The sequence below is a fragment of the Notolabrus celidotus genome, chromosome 21, assembly GCF_009762535.1.
Source record: "Notolabrus celidotus isolate fNotCel1 chromosome 21, fNotCel1.pri, whole genome shotgun sequence".
NCBI lineage: Eukaryota > Metazoa > Chordata > Actinopteri > Labriformes > Labridae > Notolabrus > Notolabrus celidotus.
In genome coordinates, this window is record NC_048292.1 from 27,880,440 (window position 1) to 27,904,899 (window position 24,460).

Here is a 24,460-nt window from a genome sequence, read left to right on the forward strand (position 1 = left end):
TTTCGCATTATTCTTCAAGACTGGCTTCTACCTGGAGTTTCCCACATTACCTCCCTGAGTACACTAACTTTGTTTCTTTTGAGAAACTGAATAGTCTTTGTAAGTCAGTAGTTATGATAAATATTATGTCCAGATTTGACTCCTTTTAATTGAAGTGTTTCAAAACCTTAAAAGAGCAGCTCAGACAGCGCTGTGGATGATCTGGACGTTAATTCTTATATTTGAATACTTAATATAACTTTGTCTTTGGTTTGATCTTTCAGTGTTCACAATGTTTTACTGACTAAATCCACTAGAGGGCAGTAAAGACCAGTGTTCATGTCAAAGTATTTTCACTGGGACTGTTTAGTTTGGGAAAAGCTGAAAACCAAACAACTGTTACGTCCTCAAAGTTCCCTTACTGTATCACTTTAGAGAACATGAAGTCCCTTGAACCAAACACAAATGTTTAACATCCTTTTCTGTTAATACTTCAATTCTACTTTAACCTCACTTTGTCAGTAAGACATACTGAATTTCAGTGATGCCACCAAGACTTTTCTACAACTGTATAACTTTAAATGTTTCAATCATTCAACTCCAACATCCTCCAACCCATGATTTCAAATCATCAACCTTTTTTTCCTTGTGATTTGCAGCTAAGGATCACCTGATGACTGATTTGACATCATGACAAATAACCAGGTTTAAATGAACAGTGTGTAACCATTTATTTCATATGACTGCAAAAGCAGAAGCATAATGCATGATCTGGTGCAGATTGGGGGGTGGGGGGAACTGCATGCTGTCTCCTGTCCTTCTGTCTCTGGACTTCTCTTCCACGTTCTGTTGTAAAAATGACATCACACATAAATTCTCCCTCGGATCAGATCTTTCATGGGATGTCTTGATAATTCATTATTCAAGTCCTGATAAAAACTCTAGAAATATACAGTATGCTTACCTTTTTTTAAATGTGGGTTTACATTGAATGCTTGTGCAGCAGTTCAGGGGGACATCTAAGACGGCTTGTCTTTGCTGAAAATGAATACAAACGGACAAGGCAGAACATCAGTTAACAACTTAGTCAATGGTTTAAAAAGCTCTCCAGTCTGCTTTCCCTCTGTCATGGACTCAGCTTCCTGAGCTTCCTTGCTTTTCTAAGACATATGAGACAGATGTGTGTGAACAACAATACGTTCAGAAAAAAGGTGCAGTGTGTATCACTTTTACATTTTTACCTCTAAATACAAATGAAGAGTTAATTTGCAAAAACAGATAACTCCATTTTTATAACTTTTCAAAAAACCTATTTCTTGATTAGTGAAGTCATTTTGACTTAGTCAAAGCCACCCAACCTCAGTTGATTGATCAAACCAAAAGCTAGTATTAGAAAAAATATGTTTTTTGAAATATTTTTTTACTTTTTCAAAAGTGAGTTAACTGTTTTTGCAAATGAACTCTTCAAATATGTTTTCAGACAGAATCAGATGTAAAAGTATATACTCATCTTTTTTTAAATGTGGTTTACAATGAATGCTGGTGCAGCAGTTCAGGGGGACATCTAAGACGGCTTGTCTTTGCTGAAAATGAATACAAACGGACAAGGCAGAACATCAGTTAACAACTTAGTCAATGGTTTAAAAAGCTCTCCAGTCTGCTTTCCCTCTGTCATGGACTCAGCTTCCTGAGCTTCCTTGCTTTTCTAAGACATATGAGACAGATGTGTGTGAACAACAATACATTCAGAAAAAAGGTGCAGTGAGTATCACTTTTACATTTTTACCTCTAAATACAAATGAAGAGTTAATTTGCAAAAACAGATAACTCCGTTTTTTATAAATTTTCAAAAAACATATTTCCTAATAAAGTTACATTTTCAAGATATCTCTGATTAGTAAAGTCATTTTGACTTAGTCAAAGCCACCCAACCTCAGTTGATTGATCAAACAAAAAGCTAGTATTAGAAAAAATATGTTGTTTGAAATATTTTTTTTAATTTTTCAAAAGTGAGTTAACTGTTTTTGCAAATGAACTCTTCAAATATGTTTTCAGACAGAATCAGATTTAAAAGTATATACTCATCTTTTTTTTAAATGTGGTTTACAATGAATGCTGGTGCAGCAGATCAGGGGGACGTCTAAGGCTGCTGGTCTTTACTGGATATAATGGACACAATGGAGACAAACAGACAAGGCAGGATAAAAGTCAACAACTTATTCCATACAGTTTAAATGTTACAACTGTTGATTGGTGATGAAATTACATCAAATCTAATAAAACAGATCATCAATTTTGAATAATGTTTATAGAATACCATTTTAACTTGTCCTGTAAAAATAATGTTTCACACCTAAATTTAACATTTTGAAACACTGATGAAGAACTGAATAAATCTATACTTATCTTTGTATTTAAAGAGAGTCACTGAGTATGATGTCCTGGTCCAAAGACTCTGGTCTCGTCTTGTCTTTGAACCAAGGTGTCCTCATGTCTTTTAGCGTCCTCTCTCTAAAAGACAAATGATAGACAAGGTATCTGACAGTCAACAAACAACTTCTTCTAGATTTGACAAACTGGAGAAAAAAATACTTGAAATCAATAAAAAAACATACTTTTTTAAATGAATGGAATCACAAAGTCTGCTGTTTCTTTTCTTGTTGATTGGACTCCTCTTATTTTTCTATAAGACAAATTGCACATGAGTCAGAACATGATGCCATATGTGCAGTAAATGTATATGTATGTTTATGTGTAGAGTTTATATATAGTGTATGTGTCCCTTCTTACCTGACTGGCTGCTCTAGTTTACTGGAAGAGGAGTGTAGGAGAGGTTAACATCATCACCAGCTTCTTTCTTGTTAGGGCCCGAGCACCGACAATGTCGGCGAGGCCCTCTTGTAACCCGAGTGATTATTATTAGGGCCCGAGCACCGACAATTGTCGGCGAGGCCCTATTGAAACCCTAAGGATTATTATTATTATTATTATTTTTGTTTCTCCCGACTTTTCAAACCCCAATGTGCTTGCCTTAACGCGGTGCAAAAGTCCCCAACCGCTGCACATGCACCAGGCCTGGTGAAAATTTCGACATTTTGGTGGTCCCGAAAAAAAAATCCCCAAAATGGCTAAACGGCGCCCCCTTGAATTTGAAAATTTCGGAGGGCCAGCCCCTCACGACGGTTCAACATGCATGCATGACATTTTTTTTGGTAAGGTGTCATGCCAAGATCTACAAAAAAGCCTCTTAACGTCGTGGTGAAATCCCAACAGGAAGTCGGCCATTTTGATTTTTCTGTTTTTGACCCCTTTATTTTGGGTATGTATTTGTTCGAACTCCTCCTACAATTTTGCTCCCACCAACTCCCAACCACGCACATTCTGGAGTGGACAGATTAACAATCAAACGATATCGGACAGAATTTCTCTACGTCAATTTTTGTGGGCGTGGCACTTCGCTAAACTTGGAGTACATTTTTTCAACCGCTAAAGTATGTATTTATGTAAATAGCTCCTACAATTTTGCTCCGATCAACTCCCAACCACGCACATTTTGAAGCAGACACATTGACGATCAAAAGTCATCAGACAGAATTTCTCCAAGTCAATCGGTGTGGGCGTGGCCACGCCTCAAACTCTGATGTCTCGCCATGAAACAGGAAGTACTTATAGCTCCTTCATACAGTGTTCAATTTGTTTGAAGTTACATACACATGATCAGGGTCCATCCCTCAACACACCTATGGACTCATTTATCTACTACAGCCATAGCGCCACCCACAGGAAATACATGGTACTGACATTTACATACAATCTCCGATCTCTTCCAAATTTGACATGTTTCATCATGGGCCCAGCCTGAACTCATATACATACACATGTTTGTCATATGAATAGCGCCACCTAATGGACACAAGCAGTATTTACTCTCAGAACATGTTTTTAACATGCTTGTGATCCCAACTCTTTCTATAATGATCTGTGATGAACAATCCTTCAGAACATAATTAAAGACACGGCAGCACCTACTGGTGACAGGTGGTGCTGCAATGTACACTATGCTGATAACTGCACATGTAAGCTCACAGTTTCAGCCTAGGCAGCACAGCAACACCTGCAGCAGGCGGTGGCTTACATCAGGCGGTAGTGCACATCAGGGACTCGCGCACATCAGGCGGTGCTTGAACGAGGGCCCGCACATCGCCGCTTGCGGCTTTAATTATTATTATTCTTCTTTATTACGCCGTTTCAAACCCCAATGTGCTTGCCATAACGCGGTGCAAAAGTCCCCAACCGCTGCACATGCACCAGGCCTGGCGAAAATTTCGACATTTTGGTGGTCCCGAAAAAAAATTCCCCAAAATGGCTAAACAGCGCCCCCTTGAATTTGAAAATTTCGGAGGGCCAGCCCCTCACGACGGTTCAACATGCATGCATGAAATTTTTTTTGGGAAGGTGTCATGCCAAGACCTACAAAAAATCCTCTTAACGTCGTGGTGAAATCCCAACAGGAAGTCGGCCATTTTGAATTTTCTGTTTTTTACCCCATTATTTTGGGTATGTATTTCTTCGAACTCCTCCTACAGTCTTGGTCCCACCAACTCCCAACCACGCACATTTTGGAGTGGACAGATTAACGATCAAACGATATCAGACAGAATTTCTCTAACTCAATTTTTGTGGGCGTGGCACCGCGCTAAACTTTGAGTACATTTTTTCAACCTCTAAAGTATGTATTTATGTAAATAGCTCCTACAATTTTGCTCCGATCAACTCCCAACCACGCACATTTTGAAGCAGACACATTGACGATCAAAAGTCATCAGACAGAATTTCTCTAAGTCAATGGATGTGGGCGTGGCCACGCCTCAAACTCTGATGTCTCGCCATGAAACAGGAAGTACTTATAGCTCCTTCATACAGTGTTCAATCTGTTTGAAGTTACATACACATGATCAGGGTCCATCCCTCAACACACCTATGGACTCATTTATCTACTACAGCCATAGCGCCACCCACAGGAAATACATGGTACTGACATTTACATACAATACCCGATCTCTTCCAAATTTGACATGTTTCATCATGGGCCCAGCCTGAACTCATCTATATACACATGTTTGTCATATGAATAGCGCCACCTATTGGACACAAGCAGTATTTACTCTCAGAACATGTTTTTAACATGCTTGTGATCACAACTCTTTCTATAATGATCTGTGATGAACAATCCTTCAGAACATAATTCAAGACACAGCAGCACCTACTGGTGACAGGTGGTACTGCAATGTACACTATGCTGATAACTGCACAGGTAAGCTCACAGTTTCAGCCTCGGCAGCACAGCAACACCTGCAGCACATCAGGCGGTGGCTTAAATCAGGCGGTGGTGCACATCTGGGACTCGCGCACATCAGGCGGTGCTTGAACGAGGGCCCGCACATCGCCGCTTGCGGCTTTAATTGTTTCTGTATTCTTCTGGCAGCCTCATCGTCCTCATCCTCTTCCTCTCTTTGTTGGATGAGTATTGTAGTTGTCTCTTTGTTGTTTTGTAATATATCCTTTCATTCCTTTCTTGAGGTGAAATTTGAGGCTAAAGCTGCTTCTGATGAGTCCAGATTCATTCACAAAAAGTCACCATTCCCAAAGTTAACTTGAAGTTGCCACCATGTTGGACACACAGGCCAGCTCCAAGAAATAAAGAAAGGTGCAAGACGCACCAAAAACACTGACCTGTGTCCCACCACCATGATGGAATAAACTATTTACATTATGTCACCCTCAGCAGGTGTACATGGGCCCAGGTAGAAGACCACTGGATGGGTGTTGGTCCTGCAAGACGCAAAGACCAGCCCTCAGGGGTCAGGATACTCCACCTGATTAACCTGCCAGATGCTGAATCCACAAAGGACACACCAAAAGCTCTTGTTCCTGTGTTTTCCTGCTTCTTCTTTAGACCTCTTTGTTTCATCCTCTTGTATTTTCTTTGCTGGATCTACAGTCCTCTTGGCTGTCTTGTTTTGTAATTTTTTTTAAATAGTTGCTGCATATATCCTTTTATTTCTGTCTTTACCTTCAGTCTGAATTTTGTAATGAGTCCAATTTCTTCAAAAAGAGTCACAGTCCTCAAAACCTCCCTCAAAGTTGCCACCATGTTGGACACACAGGCCAGCTCCAAGAAAGAAAGAAAGGTGCAAGACGCACCAAAAACACTGACCTGAGAACATCCACCATGATGGAATAAACTATATACATATGTACAATATGTAACCCACAGTCAGACATGTTCTTCTTGTGGGTACATGTGCCAAAGTAGAAGACCACTGGATTGGTGCTGGTCCTGCCAGACGCAAAGACCAGCCCCCAGTCTTCACAATAATCTAGATGGTGGACCTGCCAGATGCTGAATCAACATTGGATAGATCAGAGCTTCAGCACTTCATCACAGTCTCAAGTGTTTCTTTGGTGGAGACTGGCTCTCTTCCTCTGAATCCCTCTTCCTCTTCTTCTGTGTCTGTGGAGTATACGCATACCTTGCAGACTTTCTGACAAACCCACAGAGGACTGACATGAGAAGGTGTCCATCCTGGCTGTAGGTGGTTACTCTCCAGCGGTTGGTCAGCTCAGTGCCATCAGCGTCGAACACAGTGGAGATGACTCTGCTGATAGTTCGGTCATCAATCTTCGTGAAAGTGACGCAGTTATCAGGGTCGGCCATCAGGGTCCCAAGGTCCGTCCTCTCAGGAAGAACTGGAGTCTGCATGTTCGGAGGGGGAGAGCCAGAGCCTGCAGGAGGCACCATCACACCATCTGGTCCATCCATTGGTCTGGTGTTCTCTCTCACGTCCAGCTCGCCAAAGGGTGTGGTCAACAAGTTGACACGAAGGAACACTTCGGCCTGAATCATAGGGAAGTCCTTTGAACCGGTGACCAGGTCGTGGTAAAGGCTCAACATGGAGTGACTCAAGACCTCAGTGTCTGAGCTGCACAGAGGCCGGTTCCTCAAGTTTGTAACAAGCATTTGAAGAACTGGTCCTGGCCTTGGGAGCTCCACTAAAAGAAAAGAAAAAGGAAAACATTTGTTAGGTAACTTTGGACATGACTGGAGTCATTTAAGTCTGGATAAAAATGTCTAGATAGCTGTGAATACATGAGAGTGATGACAGTCAGTGCTGCACTTCAAATAATTCATCACCTGCCAAGATTTTACTTCTTAGATTGAGACATGTTAGATGAAGGACCTTGTTTTTAGAGTTCTTTACTTGTTTTTAATCTTTGGATGTATGGTTGAATCTTAAATTGATTATGAACATGTCTTTTTTGTCTCAGTTAGTCTGGGAATCTTAAATTGAGTGAATGACTGTTAAAATAAGCTACATTGGTTGTCTCACCTAAAGTCTCATCAAAATAAAACTTGTTTCAAGATTGAGTAACAACTTCAAGTTGATTTAAGAATAACACATGAGGCATCTCTTCAAGACACAGTTCAGCTTGTATCTTATTGATGCTCATAGTTCTGCTGTATGGTGATATATCTGTTTTAGTTTGGCTCTAAAGACTGTTGATTCAGTATCCATCAACCCTGAGCCACTATTAAAGTGTTCTTGATGTTATATGTTGTTAATCCTGACATGTATTAAATGTTGCCAGTAATCCAGTTTGCTGTTGTGGTTTCTGTAGAAACATTTCAGAGGTATATTCTAAGAATAAGACCTGGTTTAAAGATTTTAGTTTTAAGATGGGTTAGGGTTTATTTTAAGATGAGTCAGCTTATATCAAGAAACAGTGTAATCAGAGTTTTCTAATAGTGAGTCATTTTTTACTTAAATTGATGTTTTTCTTCCCCAGGCCTTAATTTGCTCAAATTAAGTATACAAAATAAATACATGAGATTTTCTTTGCTTATATTCAGTATATTTCACTTCTAACTGTGCTGTAGGAAGTTTGTTTTTAAGTAGTTTGAGCTAAAAATCATCATATTCTACTTATTTCAACCCTTTTAATATGTTTCAGAGTCTGCTTATTTCTAGATTTAACAATCTCATTTTAACATTTCTTATCAAGTAGAATTAACTCACTGCATGGACAGATCATTTCACTAGTTTTAAGAAATTTTCACCTTGAATTAAGTTTTTTTACCCTATATTTAAGCTACCCTTTTTACAGTGTGTAAGTACATGTCTAAGATACAGATTTGCATAGCGCAACTTTAAATCCAACTTTATCATTCAACTGTAAACAAATCCTCCAAAAATGTCTGGTCTTGAACTAAAGTAAATAAATGAGTAAAGTCAGTTTGATCTGGCTTTTAACTTTGAGTCATTTCCATTTAGCCCTGGACTGCATTATTACCACTATGACCATTGTTTTAGCATCATTTACTTATTCTATTCTTTGTTATTATATCATATTTTATTTTCATATTATTTTAGTTTTCTTATTTTATTTTATTGATTTGATCATCATGATTTTATTTTTTTGAAATGACTGAAAATTCTTAATAAAAATGCTGTATTAATCCCCCTCCCCAAAAAAGAAGAGGCTCAAGGAAAAAGGGTAAAGTTAAAAATCTAAATGTTTGCTTTTCATCTTTTCAACACAGTCACAAATCACACAGCTGTGACAACAAATCTCTTTAAAATGTCCATTAACTGAGAGAAAGATCAAAACAACAGCAATAGATCTATTCTGTTCTTTTCTGTCTCTGTTCTTTTGTGGAGCACTTTGGGCTGCATGCTTGAATGTATGAAAGGTGATATATAAATAAAAAGGAGTTCAGTTGAGTTGTATCATCATTTAGAACATAGTGGTGCAGCAGTAAGGGCCATGCCATGACACATGATTGAAATGACAATGATGTATATGTCCCTCTAGTTTGGCCTCATGACAGTAAGAGAGGCTGGAGTGAACATTAAAGTATCACTTACTGAAGTCAATAAGTTAGAACAATACTTTAATCCGTCAGAATGACACTTTCTGACTCTGTACAAAGTTTGATTGCTAAGTTTGAAGCTAATTATTGACACACTTTTAGCTAGGCTATATTTCACACAGTCCCAATGAAAGAACTTCTTCATATAAAACCATGTTCTGTAATGCTAGGTGTGTTATCTGACATGTTATTATGCTCACATGATTTCTATAAAGGAGAAGTAAGGAACAAGTATTTTGGAGGCTACTTTATTTTACCATAGCGTTCATCGAGCACGCGCACGATGCCGGTGCTCAGCAGGTACTTCTCACGACGTAACCCGGCGGGGTGGGGCATGTTTACGACACTTCAACAGCTGTTTCCTGCAGATGTCCTCAGTTCAACTTTAACTCAGGGTTTTACTGCTGAACGATTCAGTCCGTGTTTTAAAACGACCAACATTCAACTTTCCAACAACTCAGAAAGAGAAACTGTGTCCTTCAAAAAGATACGGCCCTCCTGTCACCATGACAACCAGTGGAACGTTAGTGGTGGGGTTACAGGAGGTCAACTTACAGTCAGGTGTAGATGTTAGCAAACTGGTATTATTTTATATATTCATTTAATTCAAGCAGTTATACTTTAGCCCATACTTACCTTCTCATAACACTATGTTGGGAACATTCTTCACATGTTTAAGATAAACTAGATCAAAGTATGAGTTCAGTTCAGATTGCTTTATTGGCATGAACACTTCAGTTATTGACAAAGTAGTGTAAAAAAAAATACAATAATAACTTTTTTTTTTCATAGATCACACTGAAACTTAAATTTGTAACAATTCAACATGATATATATTTATATAATTAATCAATATAATAAAGTGGATTTATATATCATTAATGAGTTTGATACAGTGGGTCTTTGTATAAATAATAATATAATACAGACGATTTATATATCATTAATCAGTATGATACAGTGGGTCTTTGCATAAATAATTAATATAATACAGACGATTTATATATCATTAATCAGTATGATACAGTTGATTTATATATCATTAATGAGTATGATACAGTGGGTCTTTGTATAAATAATAATATACAGTTGATTTATATATCATTAATGAGTATGATACAGTTGATTTATATATCATTAATCAGTATGATACAGTGGGTCTTTGTATAAATAATTAATAATAATTAATATAATACAGTTGGAGATGCGTCTCAGCCGCCAAGTGCTCTGTCCTGAACTAACTTTTAACCGGTTTTACACAACTGTCTCTACGCTGCACTTTTCAGACTCCAATTGCTTCTAACTATACCTTTTACTGCACGTGGGGTTTCAATAATCAACTCCCTGGATAATTGGTTATTGAAGAAACAAACCTCGCCTCTAGCTGCCAGAGCTGTGTCAGTCTTGACCAGATCATCCTCGAGTTGGAGCAAAGAATATCCACACTCTACAAAATCCAAGAATCCGAGAAGTACATCGACACAATCCTCTTCGGCCCTGCATCAGACACCTCCAGAGCCGATGAGCTGAATGACACGGCACCCTACACTTCACGGGCCACAGCGTCCACACCACCGGCTGTTGCTCACGCCGCTGCTCCTCTTCCTGCCCCAGGCAAGGCTCCCGAGGACCGCTGGCTACGGCTCGGGGCTAAACCCAAGGCTCCAGTGAGCTCGACCCAAGGGCGTAGGTTTGATTTTTACATTGGTCGGGAGATCCCCCCCCTCCAATTTTTTCTACAGGTGCATGCATATGGAGCGCCATTTGTAAAGTTGTGCACACTGAAAATAACAGCTACAATTCTCCACATTTAGCTCCAAAATGTCCTGAAAATTCAGAGTGCATTTTTAAAAGTCACTTTTTTTTAATCACATTTAGAGGAATATTTTTGATTTTCTTCACATTTAATTTTGTTGTGAAAAATATATTGAGTTAAAATCACTGTTAAATCTAAATGTTAAATCTAAATCTAAATGTTAAATCTAAATCTAAATGTTACATCTAAATCTAAATGTTGAATATAAATCTAAATGTTAAAAGTTAAATCTAAATGTTAAAAGTTAAATCTAAATGTTAAAAGTTAAATCTAAATGTTCATCGTTAAATATAAATGTTAAATATAAATCTAAATGTTAAATATAAATCTAAATGCTAAATGTTGCTCTGTGATCCTAAATATTTAGCTGATATGCAAATTCACACTGCTGCTGAGCGGAAGTACCAAAAGAAAAGCTTCAGAAAGCGATACAGATATCGCTGTCAACCATAGTCTGTCAGGAGAGTCAGGACTGACTTGGACGGACTGTTAGTGGGACCAGCCACTGTGGAAAATGTCGTCAGAGGTGGCAGAAAAAAATGGAAGAGCTGTTTTGGACGCCATTCGGAGTTTCCACAATGTACCCTCGGCGGCAGCGACGACCACACAACAACCACATCGTTCGGTAAGTTTCCTTTTGAAGCTATGTGGGATGGACTGTGTTCAGTGTTAGCCTATGGTGTTATCATGCATATCAAGCTAGCCAAAATGGGTCAGGTTTGTTAGATGACGAACGATGTCCCCTCATTTTATTTTATATATTTAGTTGGTGATAGGCACATTACCCCCCCCCCCCCCCCCCCACACACACACACACACACACACACACACACACACACAAAAAGTGTTTTTAATGCAGTTAAAACATAAATGCCCCCCAGGGTTCTGCCAGTACCGCACCTGGACCAGGAACATCCCGTGTCTCCACCTTGACAACACAACGCGCGGTAGGTTTTCATACTCATAGTTAGATTATGTTAATAAATGATTTATTGTCATTTTCACCAGTGTAACATATTTGACACAACATAATAACGGCAAATGTCATTAATTTGTATTTTATTACTCCTCAGGGCACCAGTAACTCAACTCCATTGACACCAGGATCAAATTTCCCCACACTGAATGATCATTCTGTAAGTTTTCATTCAGTCATTACATTTTTTACTTTAAAACATTGGCAATCTAAAGAGAGTATTTACAAGATATTTTTTGAAAATGTATTTGTTTCCAAACCAGCACTTGCTATGGACGTCTGGTAATGTATGTCTCTGTTTGGGTTTATATTTTTCCTTATTATAGGTTCCCCTTCCATCATTTCCGAGACAAGCTGCATGCCCACATTTTGTGAGGAAAAGCAAGGCCTGCAAACATTACACCAGAGATATATTGTGTGCTTGCCTTTTTCTCCTCAATCAATGTTCGGTATACCAAGAGGGGACTCCAGAACTAAATTGGCACGAGATGGCCTCATAGGAAAGATCTCCTTTACATCTGACTGGTGTGAAACACAACTTCAAGAGGAAATAACTGCCATATTCAAAAAGACATTTGCATTACCCATGGGCCAGTCTTTTCCATTTCAATACTTGAGTACAATCCGGGGATCTAAAAGGTTAATGAAACCAAATGTGTCAAACAATTTTTCATGGGGGGGGGGAGAAGTTTGCTCGATTTCCTCCAGCACCTGTCTGTACATAATGGCAAGAATCTACAAACCTGCCCAGGTAAAACATGTCTTACAATGTTCAGCAGATGTCAATGTTAAACTGTATAACTCTCAATTCCTCTATCCTGCAACATTGATAGATTGATAGATAACAATATATCAATCGAAGGCGGATAGAAATATATACAATAAGTATCTCTGTGTCGTCCCCCCCCCATACAGGAACCTGAAGAGCTGTCTGACTTTGAAAGTCCAGCCAGGCAGAGGAGAAAAGGTGTGTTTGATGAATGTTGATTTTTCCTGTTGGTCGACATTGTAATTAGAATCTTATTTGTTTTCTTGATAGGTAGATAATTGCCAGTTATTTTCTCATTGCAAGAACTTAAATGTGTATATTGTCCCTGATGTTTCAGAGTACAAAATGGCATTGTTGCCATTGTGAAAAGGAAAGTTTTCTCAACTGTCATGATATAAATGTGTCAGAAAAAATACATAAATATATGCCTTAATTTGTTGATATTGGTGTACATATATAAATATATACATATCCTTCTTTTGTTCATATATTTTAGTGCGTACAGCGCCACTTTCCCCAAGTGAAAGTGAGCTCCACTATCAGGACCCAGAAGACCTCAGTGATGGGAGTGATAATGGCAGACAGGAAGAAATGTCATTGCATCAAGGGAGAAGTACTGTATAGGTCAAAACCTTTATCTAATTTGTGTTTGTACAGGTTGTATGGTTATTCAGAAGTGTTATAGAGATATCAGTTTTGTTCTTGGCTATCTTGTCCTTAGCATTTTGCAGCTTTTTCTTGTTTAGCAAGGTAAAGAAAATTTTACCACTGAAAACGAATGAGGTAGCAAGTCTTCATTTTAATCGAAAAATCTGGTGTGATCACAGCCTTTGCCACATTAAGTCATCAGCACCAAACAAAATTGAACACCTATATAAGACGTCAGAAATCTCAGAGCCGTGTTGGAGTAGGTAAGCACTATTGAGGAAAGAAGACATGGACTCATCACTTGTGAGTGAAATAGTGAACTTTAAAGTTCACAACATATTACCAGAGGGTCTGACATAGCAACAGAGGTATGGCATAAAAAGAAGAGCTTCAAATTTTGTGATACAAGGTAAGTTTTCATTTTGAATGCCAGTAATCAGTACTTGTTGCCTATACTTCTGTGTTTATACAAATGTTGTTTTTTTGTTGAATTTCAGGTCAACTCAAAGCTTTGCAAAGCGCTCAGCATAATGAGGAGTTTCTGTTCACCATACCACCCCCAAACAAAGGGCCTGGTTGAGAAGCTCAACGGGACAATTCAAAGGTAACTTTTCAACAGCATCATACAAATATCACAAGTCTTTGCAATACAAGCTCAAAGGAATACACCACTTGCATAAAATCACAAGCTGTTATGTAATGTGTGGCACATTTCAGGTCTCTCAATAAACTTGAGGGAGGCCAGATACCCGTCAGAGGTGCCAGTCGGCTACTCGGTAAGTGACTTCTTCTTTTTTGGAGTTGGGGTTAGCTACTGTTGTCCTGTTCATTCAACAATGCAACATCACTCTGTGTTTTTTCACGTCAGGTTACAACAGAAAGGGCAGAAGAGCTTGTTCTGAAGGAAGACCCATTCAAGGGACTTGAGGACCGAGAGACAGTGTACCAGCAGGTCAAAAAGCACATCGAAACATCTCACACAAAAGTAAAGGAGAGAATACGGCGGCCCCAGATATGCTCGGTCCCTTCAGGATCTCCAGCATCCAAAATAAAATTATGACCTTAGAACTGGAGGAGGTCAGAAAAGTGGCAAATCTGGACCAGCTCTGCAGATATATTGAGCAAGAGGAGAGCGTACCGGGGAAATTGCAGAAGCAATGAGATACATCCCTGTCCCCGACAGGACCTTGCTGCTCCAGCCCCCGTGTTTTAGAAACCAGCGTGTCCTCTGACCCTCCAGCCTTGCCTCGAGGGGAGAGTCTCCCTGGCCATAAAAGTACACAACCGTTATCAAACATTTTCTTTCCCATGTAAACCTTCAGTGACTAAAATGTTTCCAATTTGCAGCTCCAGAAGACATTTGGGCCATGAGTGGGGAGGTCCTGTGGTCAAAGGTGGGGCCATGCAAAATGCTGACATCCAACATAAAGGGTCTCGCACCTGGGCGGGAGCTAGAGAGCCAGGTAATTCTGGATTTAAGTTGTTTCAGATTTTTGCAGGCAATTTGAAATTGTTTTCATATTTTTGTGTGTGTAGATCGTAAATGCTTACCTGACAGTGGCTGCAAAAGGAGCGCCAGGACTTGTGCAGATAATAGACACCTTTCAAATGACCGCCATTTGGGATGGCACCTTCAGGGTGATGAAAAAGTTAAGGGTATACTTCCTCTTATCGGTGTCTGTTCCAATTGCAGTATTCTAAAATGACAAAATGATCACTTGCAGCTAGACCCCACAGAGTGGGATACCCTTGCTGGGGCTGTCTGCAAAAATGGACACTGAACCCTTGTGGTAAGAGCATCCTAATTACTGGTATACAGTATACATTTTTCTCAATGGAAGTTTTGTTAAAGCGTCCTGTCTGCTATAGGTGATTTATCCAAAGGAGGGCAGGAACCTCTCTTTGGGCTCTGAAAGACTGTTTTGAAACAACTCTGTGGGAAGAACTCATGACCCTCATGGGGAGGATATGAACTGCCTCACTGACTGCATAACGGATTATATCAACTTCTGTGTGGATAACATCGTATCCACCAAGACTATACGGTGTTTCCCTAACAACAAGCCCTGGATTACACCTGACATTAAGGCCCTGCTTAAGGACAAAAAGAGAGCCTTTTGGTAAGGCAACAAAGAGGAGCTGAAAACTGTTCAGAGGGAGCTGAGGAGGAAGATCAGGGAGGGCAAAAAACAGTACAAGAGGAAGATGGAGGAACAGCTGCAGTAGAACAATGTCAGTGGAGTCTGGAGGGGCCTGAAAACCATCACTGGGTACAAGGACACCCAGACTGAGGGGGGATCTAAAGTGGGTGAACGACCTGAACATTTTCTTCAACAGATTTGATCAGTCACCCACTCAGGTCTTTTGGTGTGGAGGGGGCTCATCTGAAGTCCTTCTTTGACTCTGTGGTGGCATCAGCCATCTTCTTTGGAGTGGTCTGCTAGGGAAGCAGCATCTTTGCTGCTGACAGGAAGAAGCTGAACAGACTGGTGAAGAAGGCCAGCTCTGTCCTGGGCTGCCCGCTGGACTCTGTGGAGGTGGTGGCTGACAGGAGGATGATAGCAAAGCTATCTTCTCTGATGGTCAACATGTCACACCCCCTCCAGGAGACCATAACAACACTAAGTAGCTCGTTCAGTGACAGACTTCTTCACCCGCGGTGTCTCACAGAGAGATACCGCAGGTCTTTTCTTCCTGCAGTGGTCAGACTATATAACCAATAAGATATGCTTATTTTTACCTCCTTAATTTAAATTTAAATTGCTAATAACTTTTTAATAACTGTTACTTTATAGGCTCTTGTTTGCTTTATATATTTTTTGCACTGTCTATTTTGCTACTGGGACACTTGAATTTCCCCATTGTGGGACCATGAAAGGACTTCTTATCTTCTCTTATCTATTTGTGGACCCGTTCAAAGCTACTTCAACCCAAATCAAACACTGCTGCGGCGCAACAAGGTAAAAAAAAATTAAATATAGCATTTAATTTGTTATGCATGTGCAACAGTTTAAAAATTTGATGCCATAAGTGGAAAAATTGTATTTTTGCTTTCAGGGCTTTTATGCGTAAAAAGTCTGGTTGCGTGTCCAGGTGGAAGTGCCAGACTGTGCCACATCCCCACCAGCAGGACACTACAAACTGTGGAGTCATTGTTTGCAAGGTTAGAATTTGCACCCTTGCAGGTATATGAAGTGTTATACATGGCAATAATAATGGCAATGTACAATTACAGATTGCAGAGCTTATCTTAAACAACTGTCCTGTGACTCTGTCTGTGGATGAGGCAGCTATCAGTTGCGCACGCTCTGAAATGGCCTTCAGACTTATTCAAGATTCAGGTAAGTAATTGGATGTTACTTTCAGAGGGCACTGACTTTTACCTAATTCACCACTAAACCTGGATACATATATTTGTTTTTTCTGTAGACAACCTAACAGACCTCTGCCACATGTGTGGTGAAAAAAACGTAACGGAGGGGAACTCTGGGGAGGCAGACACCTCAACAGTGGACCACTGGGTAGGCATCCTGCACAACAGTTCACACACAGTGCATTGCTGAGGATGCTGTAGCTAATTATTACATCCTATTCTTTCAGATTGAATGCTCAGCATGTGGCCGGTGGTACCACGTGGTGCATGGGGTGGCCAGACACCACCCAGGATTTCTACTGTCCAGCTTGTCAGTAATTTATTTATATCCCTCCTCTGTTTATTCTTGTTTTAAGTGGCATCCCTCCCAGAAAAAAACAGTAGAAGATGATTATTTTGTGTGTCTGTCTCAGCTTAGTGTTGCTCAACTAGCCTAACTGCTCTACATAGAGGTTTGTCTTCCTGCCATTGACACTTCTGACATGTTTTGGAGCAATACACTGTGGCTGAACACCCTGCACATATCTTGAGCTGTTTGCCTATGCCCTCCTGCTGTAGGCAGTAGTGGCAGTGGCGGGACTCTGATGGTTATGGCTGGAACCCTGCTGGTCCCTTGGCAGCAACTCTCTGGAGTTGTCCTGCACCTGCCGTAACCCTCTGCATCCTCTGGAGATGTGGCCATGCTGACCACACTTGAAGCAGTGGCTGCAGCTCTCTCCCTCTGCTTTGTCCTGACAGGTCCTGCAGCCCCTCCTACGAATGTCTTTGGACTCTGTACACTTGGAGTGATGCATCAATCGTTTCATTTCAGCAACCTCTGTTTGAAGTTCTCTTACCAGAGAGTGAACTTCAGGCTCAGGCGGGGGGTGAGACACTTTGGTCTTTTCGTTGGAAAGTTCTGATGAGCCTCTCTCAGGCTTGGTGTTTTGAGGTGAGGAGGAGCCATGCGAACTATTCCAAGCGTTGCTAGCTGTCTGCAGCTCATTCACTCTGGTAACCTTTGTGCCGTGTCTTTTCAACTTATTGAGCCTCTCCGTCTCAGTTATCTTTTCAATCAGGGTTTCATCTGTCACACCTGGGTCATCCAGTAGGGGTTTAATCTGATATTTAATATTGTCATTAAGCAGTCCTGTCCCAACTGACCTCAGGAACTTCTTTTTGATTAGGTCTGCACTGTAATGTAATGGATTACCTTGGATGCAAAAAGCAGTCTGTCTTTGAGTTCAATAGCTCTGAACAGAAAATCTTGTGCTGACTCTTTAGGCTCTTGGGAAATGCTGATCAGTTTTTGGTACAGGTCTGATGTGTCATCTTCCTTGTAATGTCCCTTTAATATTGTTGTAAGCTGAGACGTCAGATCAGTCTTTATTTCTAGCATGTCACAAAGCTTTAACCTTGGGCTAATGGCCCGTATCACAGCCTCAATGACTTCTGACTCACCATGACCCTTGCGGAGCCCACCCTCTATCTCAGGGGTGTCAAACTCAAATACACAGAGGGCCAAAATAAAAAAATCGGTGCAAGTCAAGGGCCGGACTGGTTTAATCTTTATTGCAAAACTTATTAAAATGAACTTATTGCACATATTGAACATTGAATTAGCAAAGCTTAAGTTATTGCCTATAAATATTTAAAAAATGAAAAATATATATTTCTTATTGCTCAATCTGCAGCTTATCTAATGAATGAGCTTTACTAATTTCCTATGAAAATATTTTTCTACAGGCCAATAACATTAACAAAAAAAATTCTGCAAAGAAAAAACAAAAATGCCCTGTGGTAGTGAGAAAAAGTGCAAAAAGGAAACATATTTCAGCTCAGTCGGCTGCTCTGTGATGCACATTACTCTAAGCCAGATACTCAGCATCTCATCTTGGATGTAAATTCATCAATGTTTGGGGTCAGGCTCTGAGCTGAGGAAATCCTCAGGATTGAGTGAAGGTGTTCATCAGTAAGACGACTCCTGTGAGATGTTTTGTTTAACTTCATCAAAGAGAACAGTTGTTCACACAGGTAGTTTGGCAGCACGGAAAATGGCTCGAGTTTTCTTGCAGCATCAGCGTCTCCCACAGACGCAGCTTGGTTTTAAAAGCCTTCACTGCAGCGTACATGTCTGTGATCACACGGCCCCGCCCCTGAAGCTGCAGGATGAGCGCGTTGAGGTGGCTCGTGATGTCACACAGAAACACCACTTCACACAGAAACTTTGTATCACGGAGCTCTGTTGTGTCTTTCCCTTTGCTCTCCATGAACTGACAGATCTCCTCACGCAACTCGAAACACCTTTACAGCACTTCTCCCCAACTCAGCCATCGCACCTCTGTGTGATGGGGCAAGTCACCATATTCCACCTCTGTGTGATGGGGCAAGTCACCATATTCTGAACCCAACTCCTCCAGAAAAGACTTGAACTGGCGCTGATTTAAACCTTTGGCTCTTATGAAGTTAACTGCTCGTGTTATGGTGCTCATCACATGTTCCATTCTCAAGGCTTTGCCACACAGTGATTCCTGATGTATGATGCAGTGATCAGCTGTCAGCTCACCTGCGCTGTTTTCCTCCCGCATCTTCTCCCGGATCCTGCCCACTAATCCACTCTTTTGCCTGCACTTTGCAGCCGCTCAATCCGTCGTCAGTCCCTCACGTTTATCCCAAGGCAGCCTCATTTCATTTACACATCTGGATACCTCTTCAAAGAGATCTTTCCCCGTAGTTGTGCCATGCATTGATCTTAATCCCAAAAGTTCCTCTGTTACTCACATGCATATACTCTGCCTCCCACCTGTCTTGAACCCCCCTGTTTTCAAAGTCCACCTTTTGTTTCGCCATTTTTGGGGGAGAGGGATAGCTGAAAGTTGACTGCAGGTGACTCGCTTCATAAGGCTGATGATGAGCGGAGAAGGGTAACTGCTCTCGCGTGCGGGCCCTAGATTGACATGCAGTGCATTGTGGGACTTGTAGTTTTAGTGGTGCGTGCAAAATACCGTCGGGCCAGCTCTATAAATAATTTGATATTATCTCGCGGGCCATGAGGTTGGTGAAAGACAACTTATCATGTTGTCCTCCTTCACCGATCTGGCCACAAATCCTGAACTCCCGGCGAATTGTCACTTCTGGCACTTTAACAGGAGTCAGGTTCTGGACTGGACTGACTCGAGGACTCTCTGGTATGTTCAACTTTTCAACAATGGTTTTTATTTCCTCATCAAGGGCTTTGCGGGACTGTCGGAGCTCCAGATATTTTCACTTCATCTCCTTCATGTAGCGTGATTCCTGCTCTCTTCCCTCGCTGGCCTCCGCCATCTTGTCTTCCATGAATATCAAAAGTTCTTTAACAGTGTCCATTGCTTCGTCTTGTTCTACACTCTGTTCAAGCTCGTCCAAGTAATTTTCATCAGTTTTTATGAGTGCTCGTCTACTTTGTTGACACTCTCATCTTCCTCGTCAATGCATTTCAGGTATTTACAGACCTCCAGAATACGGTCCCAGCTCAGCTGACATAATCTGTCATGGAAAGGATCACAGCATGGCTTGACCAATCTTGTCTCAGTCTTAATGTAAGTAAAACTAAAGGCATGTTTTTCTCTAAAACCAGTATGCAGCCCATCAACGCTGACATTGTCATTGGAGCTGAGAGGATTGAAATAGCTAGTGAGTTTAAATATCTTGGTGTAGTCCTAGATTCAAACCTTAACATGAAGAAACATGTTAGGAAAATGATAAAAACCATCAAATATAATTTGACAAACTTTAGACTGATAAGAAGCTGTCTTTCAGTGGATGCAGCCAAGACTTTTATGCATGCTATGATCCTTTCCCACATGTCATATTGTATCACATGCTGGGGTCAGGCTGGGGAGACGGTCATTAAACCACTTCACTCTCTGTATAAACAAACCTTAAAAATATTGGACAAAAAAACAATGCAATACCACCACTGTAGGATACTGGGGAAACATCATCTTTTGAGCTTTGAGAATTTTAAATTGTATTCAAATGTGTGTCTTGTGTATAAGATTTTAAATGGCTTGGCCCCGCCTCCACTGCGTCAATTTATCAACTTTCGGTCAGTGGACTCCGTTAAATCAACAAGAATCTCTTCGTTCAGAAATTGCAATGTACCCTTTCGCCGTACTGCCTTTGGGCAGTCAGCTTTTTCTGTGAAAGCCACAACTCAGTGGAACACCTTACCAGAGGATATTAAGAACTGTGATTCTCTCAGCAGCTTCAAAACCAAACTGAAAAGTCTGCTAAAGGAATCTCAACACTGCAACCACAGTTTTAATACTTTTAACTTGAAATACATACTGTTTGTTTGTTTGTTTGATTGTGTGTGTGTGTGTGTGTGTGTGCGTGTGCGTGTGCGCGTGCGTTTGTGTGTGTGCAAGCAAGTGTTTTTACAATGTGATGTTTCAATTGTGACCTGCCAAGGGACTGCAGATGTAAATTAGCTTTAAGCTAACTCTGGTACAATGCATCAGATGGTGACATTTATGTTAAATATTGTACACGGTCCCTTGACAAATAAATTGAATAAATAAATAAAATAAAGCGGTAGAGGTCCGATCAAGGAGAATCTCCAAATCCATCGTGGTTCTTTACTTTTTCTCGGTTCGTCTCCGGAGTAAAGCTCCTTTCTCCCGCTCAAAGGCAGCCGCTCGTAGGACTTCACTCCTGGCTGGGTGGCTCGCCAAAATATGTTGCAGCCAAGAATACAGTCGGACTCTGCACGGACGTTTCACTCGTCTCAACTTTATTTACCTTCACAGAACTCTGTCGACATATTCTCCGGCTGCTCACAGAACACTGCAGCTTCTTGCTAACAGCATCTTTCAGTTTCAACATTCCATAAAAAATACTCTTCTTCTCACCAAACGTCTGTGTATTGCTCCGTTCCTGTGCCAACAGGTACCACCTAGTGGTGTAAATAATACAGCGCATGTAATCACATGTAAACATCAGCTGTGAAATGAACACTGCAGTTCAGGAAAATACATTAGCTTCTGTAACTATAACAAATTCAACTAAATGGTCCTTGTTGGATCTCTCACATAAACAAGAACAAAGTGTAGACAATAAGTGTGAACAAAAGACTCATGGGGCACGCAGGTGACACGTGAAGGCAGCGTGGGCAATCTGCATATAAAAACGGCTCCCAAATGAATGGCTTGCAACTGCGAATCGGTTCTCATCATTCACTTAAAAGAGCCGTTCAAAAGGCTGACTCGTTCGCGAAAGTCACATCTCTAATATATACAGTCATGGCCAAAAGTTTTGAGAATGACACAAATATTACATTTTCACAAAGTCTGCTGCTTCAGGGTTTTTAGCTGTTTTTGTCAGATGTTTCTATGGTATAATGAAATACAATTAGAAGCATTTCATAAGTATCAAAAGCTTTTATTGAGAATTACACAGAATTCATGCAATAAGTCAATATTTGCAGTGTTGACCCTTCTTTTTCAAGACCTCTGCAATTCTCCCTGGCATGCTGTCAATCAACTTCTGGACCAAATCCTGACTGATGGCAGTCCATTCTTACATAATCAATGCTTGGAGTTTGTCAGAATTTGTGGGTTTTTGATTGTCCACCCGCCTCTTGAGGATTGACCACAAGTTCTCAATGGGATTAAGATCTGGGGAGTTTCTTGGCCAAGGGCCCAAAATCTTAATGTTTTGTTCCCCGAGCCATTTTGTTATGACTTTTGCTTTATGGCAAGGTGCTCCATCATGCTGGAAAAGGCATTCTTCATCACCAAACTGCCCTTGGATGGTTGGGAGAAGTTGCTCTCGGAGGACGTTCTGGTACCATTCTTTATTCATGGCTGTGTTTTTAGGCAAGATTGTGAGAGAGCCTACTCCCTTGACCGAAAAGCAACCCCACACATGAATGGTCTCAGGATGCTTCACTGTTGGCAAGAGACAGGACTGATGGTAGCGCTCACCTCGTCTTCTCCGGACAAGCCTTCCTCCAGATGCCCCAAACAATGGGAAAGGGGATTCATCAGAGAAAAGAGAAATTCCTCAGCAGTCCAGTCCCTGTACCTTCTGCAGAATATCAGTCTGTCCCTGATGTTTTTACTGGAGAGAAGTGGCTTCTTTGCTGCCCTCCTTGACACCAGGCCTTCCTCCAAAAGTCTTCGCCTCACTGTGCGTGCAGATGCACTCACACCTGCCTGCTGCCATTCCTGAGCAAGCTCTGGGCTCTTGGGCGCCCTGGAGCCTGTTTGGCAACAATTGAACCTCTCTCCTTGAAGTTCTTGATAATTGGATAGATGGTTGACTGAGGTGCAATCTTACTCGCTGCTATAAACTTCCCTGTTAGGCCCTTTTTGTGCAATGCAATGATGGCTGCACGTGTTTCCTTGCAGGTAACCATGGCTAACAGATGAGGAACAATGGTGTCATGCACCATCTTCCTTTTAAAGTGTCCAGTCACTCAATCATGACAGATTGATCGCCAGCCTTGTCCTCATCAACACCCACACCTGTGTTAATGTGTGTGACACCTGTGTGTCATTGAAATGATGTGAGCTGGTCCTTTTGTGGCAGGGCTGAAATGCAGTGGAAATGTGTATTTGGTGATAAAGTTCATTTTCAAGGCAAAGAGGGACTTTGCAATTAATTGCAGTTGAGCTGATCACTCCTCATAACATTCTGGAGTATATGCAAATTGCCATTATAAAAACTGAAACAGCAGACTTTGTGAAAATGAATAGTTGTGTCATTCTCAAAACTTTTGGCCATGACTGTACTAGGGATGCAACGATTATAAATTTTGATGGTACGATTATTGTCAGAGAAATAATCACGATTTCACGATTATCCCGATTATTATGCTTTTCATATTTTCACATCGCTAATGTATAAAATGACATAACACTGGAAGTTTTCGTGTTATTTATTGCTACCATTTGAAACAAAAATATCACAGTAATGAAATAATTCAATGAAAAAAAAGGAACAAAATGTATTTCTCTCCTTTTGATGGTGAAACAAAGATTGTTGGCTTTTTAATTTAAACTGTTGCTATGCTTTGAAGCATAAATAATACTTTAAAGCCACTGTGACGAGTATTTAACATATTGTAAAACAGAAAGAAACAAATACTGATGCCTTTTCATGGCCCACAAAAGCAAACAAGACTAATAGCAAAAATATTGTCAATTTCAAGGGGGTAGGTGTCAGACCAGATGATAGACACTTCACTTGCAAGAAACAGCTTTTCTTAACATTTTGAACAGCAAATATTCAGTGAGGATAAATACATTTGGCTTTTAACAGAAAGCAAGATGACATGTTTTGCCTGAAATACTGCTGGACTTAACCAGATAACCTGGAAACATAATTCAACTTCAACAGTGTAGCTGCCTTTCAAATAATAAATAAAACTGTAACAGTAAAAATATAATATATATTCCCTTCTGAACAAAACAAGGACTTAAATGCAGCAGGCCCTTTTCACATACCTAAAATTTGATCCAGTCCTTTCAGTTCATATTAAAGTGCAGAAATGTGAGCATGTTCACATTTTCAGTGCTAAGTCTTGAACGCTGAGGGGACAGGATATGGCCACTTGCACTGAACACCCTTTCTGAAGGCACACTTGTTGCAGGGATGCACAAGTACTTTCTGGCCACTTTTGATAGCATTGGAAATTCTTCCACATGTGTCTTCCACCAAGACAGTGGGTCCGCTTCAGCATCGATTGCAGGAAGAGACAGGTACAGTCTCATCTCAGTATCAAGCTTTTCCAGGGCTGTTGGCAGTGGTCCCTCTGAGGCTGCTGCTGACCTGTTCTTCCTTGCAGTGGTGATTTTCTGTAACAACCCAGACAGGCTCTTCTCTTTCCTTTTGGTGGTGGTGGTGGAGTTGGTGCTCTGTGCCATTGCTGCTGGAGGCTGTTCTGTGTCTGGAAGTTCTTGTGCTGTAAGAGCAGTTGCTTCATCACTGCATGCCTTGACTAT

At 40.7% G+C, this 24,460-nt stretch overlaps 1 protein-coding gene and 2 long non-coding RNA genes across 5 annotated transcripts; 1 reads left to right on the plus strand and 2 right to left on the minus strand.

Annotated features, from left to right (window-relative positions):
• Window positions 1-685: 685 nt before the first annotated feature.
• LOC117804732 lies at window positions 686-2,842 on the minus strand. Its single transcript, XR_004629238.1, has 5 exons — window positions 2,770-2,842; window positions 2,595-2,662; window positions 2,087-2,490; window positions 944-1,562; window positions 686-825 (listed from the first exon to the last, which is right to left on the minus strand). It is a non-coding gene; the product is annotated as an uncharacterized LOC117804732 (long non-coding RNA).
• Window positions 2,843-5,465: 2,623 nt separating this feature from the next.
• On the minus strand, window positions 5,466-10,495 carry LOC117804779. 3 transcript variants are annotated; one of them, XM_034673136.1, is made up of 2 exons: window positions 10,285-10,495; window positions 5,466-7,032 (listed from the first exon to the last, which is right to left on the minus strand). In XM_034673136.1, exon 2 carries the CDS (start codon window positions 6,998-7,000, stop codon window positions 6,422-6,424), a length of 579 nt encoding a protein of 192 aa, XP_034529027.1. In that variant the 5' UTR covers window positions 7,001-7,032; window positions 10,285-10,495; the 3' UTR covers window positions 5,466-6,421. The 3 variants fall into 3 exon arrangements, with proteins under 3 accessions (XP_034529027.1, XP_034529025.1, XP_034529026.1); XM_034673134.1 differs by lacking the exon at window positions 10,285-10,495 and adding an exon at window positions 9,169-9,439; XM_034673135.1 differs by lacking the exon at window positions 10,285-10,495 and adding an exon at window positions 8,907-9,106.
• Window positions 10,496-16,343: 5,848 nt separating this feature from the next.
• On the plus strand, window positions 16,344-17,062 carry LOC117805488. The gene is made up of 3 exons (XR_004629438.1): window positions 16,344-16,461; window positions 16,550-16,641; window positions 16,721-17,062. It is a non-coding gene; the product is annotated as an uncharacterized LOC117805488 (long non-coding RNA).
• Window positions 17,063-24,460: the final 7,398 nt, after the last annotated feature.

Bases quoted from the DNA above. Each gene is read 5' to 3' on its own strand.
- LOC117804779 (XM_034673134.1), bottom strand. From the start codon at position 9,247: ATGCCCCACCCCGCCGGGTTACGTCGTGAGAAGTACCTGCTGAGCACC. The intron at 7,033-9,168 runs GTAAAATAAAGT...CTTTTCTTTTAG, and splicing joins CGTGCTCGATGAACGCTATG to TGGAGCTCCCAAGGCCAGGA.